The 12,283-nt window shown below is 43.5% G+C and overlaps 1 protein-coding gene across 1 annotated transcript in view; it reads right to left on the minus strand.

The window, feature by feature from the left end:
- Nucleotides 1-219: 219 nt before the first annotated feature.
- SRMS (src-related kinase lacking C-terminal regulatory tyrosine and N-terminal myristylation sites) overlaps nucleotides 220-12,283 on the minus strand; it is a 187,797-nt gene continuing 175,733 nt past the window's right edge. Inside the window, exons 8-9 of the mRNA XM_069650820.1 lie at nucleotides 8,284-8,440; nucleotides 220-6,112 (exon numbers count right to left, since the gene is read on the minus strand). Coding sequence (XP_069506921.1) covers nucleotides 5,934-6,112; nucleotides 8,284-8,440 — 336 coding nt within the window. The 3' untranslated portion in view covers nucleotides 220-5,933. The remainder of the gene's footprint in view (nucleotides 6,113-8,283; nucleotides 8,441-12,283) is intronic.

The following is a 12,283-nucleotide window of genomic DNA, read 5'->3' on the forward strand; positions in this document are numbered from 1 at the left end:
GGAATACCCTGGTCTGGGATATATAGGGACTCACATGAACACATTTAAAACAATTAAATCACCAATGATTCCCTGGATGGGGGGAAAAGGGCAAATGAACCAAGCGACAACGTTAAGGGAGTCACATAAAATCACAGACTTTGCACGGAGCACACCCTGCGCTACTAAACCAATAACAAACCACTAACACAATTTTAAAACAAAAACAAAATACGTGTATTTAGGGAGAATTCCCTGTAGAAATAACAAGTTTAATTAAACATTTAATTATCTTTACATAATTTCAAAAATGTTCATTTTTACTGTTTTCATTACTTTCAATATAAAATGTATATTTTAACTTTTTTTTATAGGCGCGTTCTTTTGGACAGGGATATTATTGCACAGAATCTCCCAACCACGTAGCCCTCTGGACTGCCACAGTCCAAAGAGGCCTGATGAAAATGTCTGCTTGAAACAGCTGTCAGCTTGGCCGATGACCAGGGGGAGCGGCCAGGTGAAAGTATAAGCAGAAACCTGCTGGTCATAAGGCCATATCAGACCAAGAGAGTTCAGAGCTGAAGGATGAAGATGGGGGGACTGCATGGACTGCCAGACTGGGTGGCAGTCTCATAGGCTTGACGTCCTCCCAGATCACCACATAGCCTTGACTGTCTCTTATGACTGGTTAGAATGGTCGAAACTCATGGGTGGGAAGACGTCTTCAGGCAGCCTCTTGGAGAGGATTCTGAAATCACAGGTGATGATGGACAACGTGAGCGATTGCTTGTGGGTCATTATTTGTATGTTCACATGGGCTCAAGTGTGTATGTTTGGTTTAGTATGGGGAAATACCCCAAACCACCCCCTGCTTTTCAAGTATGCCAAGACCTAGTCCCTCATTGGTTATGATGGGGAAATTGATCCAGGGATACTTGGGATCATACTCCTTTAGCTAAAGTCTCTGCTCAGCTAATCCAGGTGAATTTAAGATCAAACAGGAGAGCTTGAAGTGGGTGATACCAGCCCCTATGAATCTGCAAAGTAAGTCTTCTGGGAGAAGAGGCGAGTGGCACAGCAGCCACCACCAGCAAACAGGACTAAAATCTTGGGAGGTCTTCTAAAGATCCTTGACATCCCAACACGTATCTGAAAAATGCTCCTCGACTGTCACTTCAAATTTGCGTCCCATTGCTCTATGTGGAGAAGACACATGCTGTATAACTACATACGGCTTTCTTCTACTTCAGATTGGTGGCAGAGAAACCCTGAGCATCACAGTGTTTAAAGCTCAGTGTTTAGAGATTAGTTAAGCTGTTCACCAAGGGCCTGGCACTGGTCGCTGCCCATCAAAGAAAGCAGTAGTGGTAGTGTTTCCTTTATTTGTACACTGGTTGACACTGATGAGTCGACTCCCACGGGCTGACATGTGACCGTGGGATTGGTGTGCTCTCTAAGATCTTTCACATGTGCCTACATAGACTGTACTATTTTTAAGAACTCCGTGAATGGTTTTAAGACTTTATGTATGACCTTCATGAAGCATATCCTGGTCTTCGGAGCCTTTATATTATCTTATTGCTAAATTATTGACGCACATCACAAAAGTTGTTATTCTCAGATTGAATCCCAGGCTATCTGCATGGATCCTCTGTAGAAAGCCCCCTCAGTTTGAAATGTTTCATAGTTTTGTGTACACTTATGTGTTTTTTGTCAGGTTGTTTCTTAGGCCTCATATCTAGAAAGTAAGTACAACAAACTGGATCAAAGAAGAGATTACATTTTTACCCATATAAATTTAAACTTTGTGTTGCACAGAACACATATTTGTAGTTTTTTAGGGGGAGGAGCTACAAGTGAAGCAATAATCCCAGAACATAAATTGCAGATGCACTGGCCACTGAGTCAGGCACTGTTATACAGTGATGAAGGAACTTGAGGCAGGATACTTTAATGCTTTAATCCTCACCCTTAAGTGTCAAGACGTTGCTACTGCCACTTCCTCATAACTTCACCGAACAACTGATTGACTTCTGACACAGGGATTAAGGGCTAGACTGGAAGTTCAAATGCATGGCCCACACTCTTCACATCCATTTTATCGGGTTGTGCAATTGAACTAGATGGAAGAGCTGGGAGCTAGGGCTTAACGTTGAATTTCTGAAGTGGACCAGGACACCTGCAGCTTGCAAGAATATTTGGTATCTACCATGTTTTCTGGTTTTAGCATTCAAAGGAAAGGTTTCCATATACGCATTGATCAGAATGATAACTATTGGTTGCCATGTATTTCATTAACTTATTGGATAAACACACTTTTAAAGAGCAACTATTCTTGAGGAAAATGCTTTGACTTGACCATGCAAAATAATGCGTAAGAATACAAATGAAGTCAGTCAGGGCAAAGATGTGGTAGACCTTTGCTGGGGTAAAATGGTATCAATAAACCACTGAAATTCTTGTCATTGACGTATCTGAAGACAAGTTGAAGTAGAGCCTACAGTCCAGTCTCTGTTTAACACTTTGGGGTTAGTACACATCGAAGAAGAGACAGTTCTATTTGATCTGCATTTGGCAATGTAAAAGACCATTTCTGACTCAAAGGCAACGCTCTGTTTATTTTGAGCTCTTCATAAATAACTTTGTGTCATCAGTGTAGACACAGGATCAAATGCAACCATTTGCATGTGGCATATTGCACATGTGAAAAGGGATAGATTAGAGGGATGGCCATTCGAGCACTCCACAAGAGATAGTGGTGGTCTGCAAGAAGGCCCCCAGTTTGATATGAGTGATTGAAGCCAGCACGTGGACCTATATTCTATTCAGCTTGGGTCCCCTGTATGGAAATCCGCTGGGAGGGGGAACAGAATAAGGCCACATGCTTTGCCACAGGCATCATTTCAAACCCCTGATAGGAGCAAAAGCTGGATCGGAAGTATTTGAGGCAGCTATTTTGGTCTATAAGAATTAAGAGTCATGAAGTGACTATTCCTTCTAAGATCTCAAAGATGCAGTGGAGACTGGCAATATGTTGGTAATGTACCAGGGTATTGAGTTAGGTTTTTTGAGTAGTGGAATAATGGTGCATTGTATGAATTAAAGGGACAACACTGCATATGAGTGGGGCTTATGAGAGGGCAGTGATGAGTTTTGAGGTGGTCGGTGAGTGAACCTGTTGCAGAGTTTTATGAAGTTGGTGTTGCAGGTGTCAGTAGGCAGGGCAGGCTGGAGAACATTCTTCAATTTCTGATCTGTCGTCATCTTGCGTGGGTGACAGTTTTCATTGGAGACGTATTGTGAAGGATGTTGCCATAGGGGAGAAAAAGAAGGCGTCATTCATGGTGCAGCTTGAGTGAATGATTGGAAATGTATCTTTGAGGAAGAAAGTATGATCATCAGACAGATGAAGGGACTACAAGTATATGGTTAATCGTACAAAGTTCTTTTGAGAAATGTGCAGCCTCATTAATGCAACAGGAAAAGCAGCGCTTCTTAGATCTCAACACTGCTTTTTCTTTTGACTGTGTTGTGGTTTTTGGTATACGATCTCGTCACCTCACCTGAACACCTAGAATTTCACCATTGCCTTTCTAGTGCTTCTCCTCTGCATTCACCTGTTTTTCAACCTTTTCGATTTTGTGTGAGCAAAGTCAACAGATAGACAGCGAAGACATTATGGTTAGCATCGTGCCACCTAGGTGAATTATTATGAAGGGAGACCTTTTAGGTGGGAGTTGGTTCTGATGTTCCTACGGTTTCTGGACCAGGAAAAGGCATTGGTGGAGAGAGCCGAGAGAGCCACATGTGAAGCATTAATTGATGAAGTAACAGGGTGCAGTTTGACCACAAGAGAGTTTTGGATGTGCTTGGATTCGGGATCAACAAGAAGAGATGTGAGCTGAGACCTGCTTTGTTTTTTGGGATAGTTACCAGTTGAGAAAACATCTGCATAGAAGTCTGCTGCGTCATCTCCTCCTATGTAAATGATCTTGAAGAGGGTCAGGTGTTTACTATAAGCATAGAGGTTTCATAGGTAATGCACTCAGCTGTTCAGGAAGAGGACAAGACATTTTAATATGATCAGTAGATATTGTCAAGGTGCAGCACGTTGATTGGGAGGGGGGATCCTGTGTTAATGGGTGGGTGCTATGTTGTGGAACTTGTGAAAGAAGCAGGAGGGCAATGATGCATTTGATGAAAAGGTGTTCAAAGGAGTGGCCAGTGAGGTCTTTATAAGAAACGGGGCCATTGAACATTTATCTAGCCCTGCAGCAACAACAAGTGGCCTGGAAGGTCCTATAGGCCACAAGCCTGTGAGAGCGAAATTCATGTAGTTGGCAATAAAGGCACTGATGTGGGTTGAGCTGTTCCCTGTGCCTCTAACATTAAACAGAGCTCCACTGACTAGGTTAGCACTTGGTTTTTGCATCTACTTTCTAGGCTTGTTATTAATGGTGGGCGGGGGATTTCAGGGCTGAGCTGATGATGGAAGGAAGGGTTTGGATTAATAGATAAGCCTTGGTTGTGCTGTATGTCTTTCGATCTACATCAAAAGATCTCCATGGGGAGACCTGCTACAAAGGTAGGCATTACTCTTTTTAAATGAAGAATGGAATCGATTTTGACAGTTCGTTTAAAAGATTGACTTATTTAAATATTAGAAATGTAAACCCTATACCCTGGTTGCCTGCGCCTTCCATGCGTTTTACCCATAACAACCTAGAAAACTGAAAACTCTGAAATACACACTTCTATTCAATGTTTCCCTTTGTTTAAGGTTGCCCTGTATTTATAATGTGGTTGGGGAGACGCCACCCCTCGTGGCCCATTCTTCATTTCATATCACTTTCAGTCAGTACATGGTGACCTTAACATGTCTACATATTGACCCTATGTTTTGTAAATGTCAACTTTAATATGTCTATATTTTGAGCCTTTTGCAGGTCTGCTTTATGACTCCATACCCCCTTGGATGTTGGGCATCACCATAGGCAGGTGGAGTTTTGGATGATGTGGTCATGGACGTTTGACTTGGACACTATGGCCTACATATGGGTTACAAATAGAATGCTGTCTTTGAGTGACTGAAAGAAAGTCAGTACGAAGAGTTGCTCATCGACTCCTGCCCTCATTAACCCCTGCACTCCTTGCATTTCTTCCTGGTGTGTGCCAGTTGACATCCTTTTACGAATCGTTCTCTTCCAGAGCTATAATCTCAATCTTCATTAATATAAAAGTCTAGGGTCCACAGTCCGCCCAGAGAAGGACCAAAAGCATCCATCGCTTTTCCAGTGCAGAAGGCTGTCTTCATTGGTCTGAGACTGTTTTTCTCAGTCTTCCTGGGACAGTGGTTTGGATTTACAGTGACCGCACCAAGACGGTGGCCATCTAAAGTGCAGTTGCCCAGCCAATTTCCAGATGTTAAGTTCTCCATCAAATCTTTGGCAGCAAATGCAAAACTTAGAAGCATGAACATTATGTTCGTCACAGCACTTGTGTAGATGTCCCACATTAAGAGAACCTATTGAGGAAGTCCTCCACAGAAGTGCAGGCACCTCACATTGTCTGTCAATATGCCTCAAAGCCTGCACAGGAGGGTGAGGCAGTGCTGAGATGGAGTTCCTGAAATGTGAGGGTAAAAGCGGCTAGGTCCAGTCTTTCAATCAAACCTACCTTGTTTTTAACAACCAATGCATTTGGCATAATGTGATTTTAAAATGCAACTTGCAACCTTCCAGGTGATGGCTGGAAGGTTTACAATTCATCTGAACCTCTTGCATTGCTGTGGGCAACCGACCAGACCATCGTTGTTCGCCTGCCAAGCCATTACAAAAGGGGAAAGACCATATGCAAATCAGGTTTGGTTCTATCCTTCAGTTTTCCTCCAGATCGTTTTGGTGTGAACAACACCAAAATGTCCCTCTGGAAGTTTCTCTAAAAAAAGGATCCTGCTACATGTGCTCAAGGACCGAGTTCACTTTTTCTTTCAGGCTCTGAAAAGTGGGCCGCAGATCAGGAATATCCCGACAGCACTCCAGCATCACGCTGTACACATCTGCAGGGCAGATCTCAGGGCGCGGCATGCGATATCCATTGCAGATTTGCTCCATGGCTTCTCGGTTGTTCCAACCTGTCAAAAAGAAGAATGCAAATAAGAGGTAGATCTGGCCTTCCCCAAAGATGCCTTTGTATTACCCATCATGTTTCTTAATTTGTTGTCGGCAAGAGCCAGGATTTGACAACTAAGTCGCCTTATATGAACATCTGCAATGCTAAATTTATCATTGTTGACTAGAGTTTTGACTGATTTTCATATGAAGCGGGGCATTGATCTTCATATCATCTGCCAATACTACTTGGGAGGTAGAGACAATATATGTGATGACTTTCAATCGCCATGTGGACTATTTCTTCTGTTGGTTCCATACCTGTAGAGGAGACATCTAAACAGCATGTACAGAGGAGGGTGCCATATGGAGAGAAAAGGCACAGTCTATGGTTTTCAGAAATAATAGCATATTGGTATCTGAAGGAAGTCTCTTGGGCTACTCCCCATGCATTCGGTATACACTATGCTCTACACAGCGGCTCTAAAAGTGGTGCGAAGTCTGTGCCAGGCCTTGTGAGGAATATACGCTGATAACATCATTATGGCCATTGTAGCGGTCCTTCGCTCAGGGTTTTCATGCTTGTTAATCCCACCATACTTCAGAAAGGAAGATGAGCTGGAAATGGGAGTAAAAACAAGCCAGTCGCCATAGTTTATCCAACCATCTTTGTCCTAAGCACTCATCCTGACCTGCCCTCCATCTGTGCTTTTTCGTAACAATTGTTGTATTCCATTCTGCTAAGAGGACCAGCATGATTCAGACTAAGCTGCGTTTTAGGACAAGGTCCGGGCACTGGAACTACAGTGACTGGTATATTCGTATTGCCTTTTCTGTCCTTTTTGTACATTCCCCCAGTAATCTCGATGTTCATACATACCACCCCCTCTTTCACCCTTCCTGTGTATACTAGAATGGCATCTGTCCTGTTGCTTCCCCTTCTTAATCCTCAGTACTGGTTTGTTAATGATTTGTTATTTATAAAACTCTTTCACCAAAGCGCTGTGCATAAAACATATTTACATAAAATGATCACGCAAGTGAAGTTGACACTCATTTATCGATTTTGGAAGGATGAAGGGCTGAATTGACCCTGCCGAGATTCGAACCTGCAGATCACACACAGATGGCAGCAGCGATCGCTTAACCCTCTGAGTTATCGTATCATGTATGGCTGAGATTCATTTGGACTATACCCAGTGACTACCCCAAATTTTTTAAATTGCATTTAGGTTTGTTTGGGTTTATTATTTTATTTTTGCTACATCTGCCAGCTGTGCCTCGTTCAGACCATTGCTAGGCAACCAAACTACTTTATCACTAACATCACAAACCCCCACAAAACGTGATAAACATAGAACATATCAAATCCAGCACTTTGTGAAATGACCAGATACCACTCAGCCTGAATAATATATTCTGATATATGACCTAAGTTAATAACCTTTAAACAGACCTTATGTCCAGTGCCAATATATTTTACAACATGACACCTCAAACACCTGTCCCCCTAATATGACTTTTACAGGCAATATTTAAGACCTCAAGCAATCTGCAGGTTTGTATTTTGTGGCTATTATTGCCCTATATGTTTGTGTCGTATTGCCTAAGGGCTCCTCTGAGGCTGCACTATGGGAATAGTGCCGCTTGATGTATTGAAGCTATTTTAATGTAATTGTGGCCGAGCCACGCATGGTGTGGATTATGCTTGCATATCCCCTCAAACCATATATCAGTCTCATCCTCTGCTTCTCTTAGAGTGTCAAATAATGGCATTATAGTGTGAAAGGTGCCAATGCCACTGCCCGTGACTGGATATCCAGTGTTTCTTTTTGGATTGTAAGCAATATAGCAGACAATTTACTCAAATGACTGTGGCAAGCCTTTGGCACTGGCATAAATCGGTGTCTTGAATGGGAGGGCCTATACAAGATAAAACGATTAGGCTTCTTCTTCGCTAATTACGGACTTTGTCAAAGGATGCTCATCAGAATATCTGGCGAAGCAGTGCTATCTTCATTACCCAGAAGCAAACATGTCAAACTATTGCGCTTCAGCCAATTCATCTGGGACCGTCCAGGTGTGGATTTGATCAAGGAAATTCATAATTGGCCAATAATCCTTTCATCTTCCAATGTGCCCAAATCCTGCGCTTTAGCTCAGACCAGAGATGGTGGGGCAGGCTCAGGTTTACCTTTGTATGGCTGCTGCCCGTAAGTGAAGACCTCGTAGAGCAGGATGCCGTAAGACCACACGTCTGATTTCAGGGAGTAGTTGTGAAAGTTTGCTGCTTCGGGAGCCGTCCACTTCACAGGAATCTTGGTGTTGGAGCTCGGATTGTAGATATCATCCTTGGGGGGGTGGGGGAAGGAGAAAGTAATAGACAAGATGTGCTCAACCAAAAATGGCACTAAAAAATACAAATATTGTGAAAAGGCAAACAGCTCAGCTAGTATAGAGGCATTAGATCCAAACAAGACCTCGAAATTCATAACTTGAGTGACCATAATGGTTCATTTTACTGCAAGAGCATTTTTCTAATCCAAGATTTTTCATTTAAAAGTAGTTGTGTTCTAGCACTCTCGCTGACTAGGTTTAATTGAATAGAAGGCATTTTTGTTGTTAGTTTTTACTGTTAAACTTCATCCCTAATTAGAAGTTGCCTGACAATTCAGTGGAGATTGCTTGTGTGGAGTGATGTACCATCATCCCTTCAGGTGGTCATACAATCTGTGAAGGGCTCCCTCTGCAGGCCAGAGACAGCACCACTAGCTCCAAAGATAACTCCCCCTTCCTTTATTTCTTGTCTATGAGAAGTCCATAGAAAGCTTGAGATTGGGTTGTGTTAGGTGTGCAGCAGAGTCCTAGCTGAGCTTCAAGTAACGGGGGTGGAGGGGTGCAAAAGGGACATTGCACTTGACTTTCCAAATTAGTTTACAGATACCTTAGTGCTTTCTGAGCATTCATTTCATGTTAAGGGAGTCACTTCTTCAGGTTTATGTGGGTTTGAGTGCACAAAAGACTTTATATCCTGTGGTATTAACAATTTATTTGCCGGGCAGGTGTAAGGTTTTATTTTACCATAGGCAAATAGGTAGATCTTTGCATAAGCTCCTGACTATGAACCTTCAACTCTACATCAGAAGAGGCACACACAATTCGCGGCAGCCTTCCATAAAGCTCATGCCTCTTTCCCGCTCAGTACCCTCACTTTAATGCTATTTTAGAGGTGGACTGTTCAATAATTCAAAGAGAAGATACCTTGGGAAGCCAAGCTATCTGGACATGGTCAGAAATGCAAGCCAACCTTCCCAGCATTAGTGCCCTTTCAGAGGTAAGGCCTGATTGATTTTATGATAGATCAGTATCCCTGTGACTGAGTCGGATGTGTGTGATTTGGCCGTGGCATAATTGTTCACAGTGGAATTGACCGTAGTCAATTTTGCAGCGTCCCAAATCAACAAATCCATGCCCCCAGCCCCAATACAACTCCACCCTCCCCCCACTTACCTTTTACGCATCCTCTCCCTTCTGACCCTGCATGACCCTGCAGCGCCAGTTCTGCCCTCCTACACGGGCCAGATCCGACGCCGCAGGATCCGCTTTGCATCTTTCTTTTGTTTTTTCCCTTGCCCCCACCTCTAATCCTCTGGAAGCGGGGGACACCCTCCCTACCCCAAAGGCCATCACTACCGAACATGGGAAATGTGGAACACCCCCCCCCCCACAACACCGCTCCCCATGTTCAGTAGTGATGAACCATTTTGATCAATTTTAATCTATCGAATTGGTACTGGCCGAATGAAAATTGGGTAATACCGACAGAGTCAAAGGCTGGTGGGGATCAAACCATTCTGTTCAGTGCAGCCTCAAGCCGCAGCCTTTTCTCCTGCTCCCTCCTGTTTCTATACAGGCACAGGAGATGGCTTTTTCAAGCATGTTTCCAAATAGTACAGTGCCATCGTGGATGGACTCCTTGAATGACAAGGGAACTCCTGCGGCTCATTGGGCTGTGGTTGTGAGAGGTTCTAAGCCAGACTGTCGAATTCAACTCCTAGAGTGGAACTTCTCCACACCTACAGACGTAAAAACGTATTTGAATACTCAGTTATTTGGTCGGATTCAGTCTCATAGTGAAAATATTTCTATCTATTCAGGTCGTAACGTAAATAGGGGTTACCATGCCCTGTAGTTAATAGGGCTCACTATTAAGACATTCCTGGTTTTCCTGAAAAATGGCTGACCTATTGCTACTTCACAAAGTCACAACCTGAAAGGGATTAAAAGCAGGGTCGGACTGGGGCTTAACATTGTCTCAGGCACCAATGAAAAAGTGGCCCACAGTTGCAAATGGCAATCCATTCCTTTTGTGACACTGTTTGAGTAGTACCCAAAGGGGAGGTTTTTGATAAAATGTGATGCTAATTAATATTCATTCAGTAACACTGGTCAAATCTACTAGCCGCAGGGTGAAGTAACTCATAAAACTGGCCCACTTCGACCCAAAAACCGGTCCACACTAGCCTTTTGCATTTTTTGTTCGGGCATTGGCCTACTGGATTATTGGCCAGTCCGAGCCTGATTAAAGGGAATATATAAGGGAAAGCATTTGTTTTCGCTGTTGGTGCACACTTTAATTGGATATTACATAAATTATATCCTTGCAATTGATACAATTGATTGGACACACAATGGCTTACATGTGTTTCGCTAAACTCTGCTGGTTAGTAAGACACAGAACACGTGCCTCTTCAGTGCCTGTAGTAAATGTAGAATTTCTTATTAAAATTGTAGATTGAATATCTGTTCAATTAATCGGTCTTCGTCTGTGCAACCATTCCGTTTACATTGAAGACAAGTGCTTTTTACTCATATATTTCAGTATTATAGTGTTTAAATATCAACCGAAGGCTCACCAAGTCGAGCCATCCTGGCCTCTGGAGCTCTAGAGCTGTGTGAACCACTTCCACAAGCTCAAAGTGACAAGCGAAGAGGCAAAGGGTAGGTACACACCTGCACAATCTGTCATCACTCTGTTTCTCAAGGGCGCCCATCCATCACAGCGCTGAGAAGCATGGGACACACACACACACACACACACACACACACTCACACTCACTCTCACTCTCACTCTGACTGAAATGGCTGTATTGAGCTGGGCTTGAGGTGAAATGGCTTGCACTGAAATGGCTGCAATGAGTTGGGAGTCTGGTGAGATGGCTTGCACTGAAATGGCTGCAATGAGTTGGGAGTCTGGTGAGATGGCTTGCACTGAAATGGTTGCATTGAGTTGGGGGTCTGGTGAGATGGCTTGCACTGAAATGGTTGCATTGAGTTGGGGGTCTGGTGAGATGGCTTGTAATGAAATGGCTGCATTGAGTTGGGAATCTGGTGAGATGGCTTGCACTGAAATGGCTGCATTGAGTTGGGCGTCTGGTGAGGTGGCTTGTACTGAAATGACTGCATTGAGTTGGGCTTCAGGTCGGATGGCTTTTTTCGAGATATCATAGATCAGAAAGCACTGCATGTTGTAAGTAGGTATTATTACACCATACACTACTTTCTACGTGTCGGATGTGGTAAATATCCAATGTAATCCCAGATGTGGGTAAATTATCTAATTTTCATGTGGCTGTGACTTTTATGCAAATGGATATTTCTCCTCTGTGAGAGGTACAGTAAGCTAAAACGTGGTTGTAGAGCCTCCCAAGTGGGCACCTTCCCAGAGAACAGGTTATTTGGCCGTGTTTATCCTCGGTAGAGGGACTCCCAGACCTTTTTTTGCATTTTTCTGTGACTTATCTAGCTGGTGTCTTTTCAATTTTTTGCAAGCGGCAAACTAGATCCTTGCAAATGCACGCATCAACATTTCTTATTACGGGAGCATGGAAATTTGACTGAATTACCCCAATCCTACATGAACTACATTGGCTTCCTCTCCAGGCCAGGATACTGTTCAAGGCTGCATGCATCACCTACAAAGCAGTCACAAGCAGCACACCAGCGTGGCAGACACATATCTGCTGGCACACACTCCTCGTGCAGCAAACTTACCGACCAGCTCGAATCACAACTTGTCCGCAAAGAGAGGACAGGCTAACAATCCTTCTCTTGACATGGCCCCACCCTTTGGAACTCTATTTCAGTATCAGCTCGGAATGCCCCAACAATTCTCCAAGTTGGCAAATCGCTCA

Source organism: Ambystoma mexicanum, chromosome 3p (genome assembly GCF_040938575.1).
Source record: "Ambystoma mexicanum isolate Mex_15411 chromosome 3p, UKY_AmexF1_1, whole genome shotgun sequence".
Taxonomy (NCBI): Eukaryota; Metazoa; Chordata; class Amphibia; order Caudata; family Ambystomatidae; genus Ambystoma; species Ambystoma mexicanum.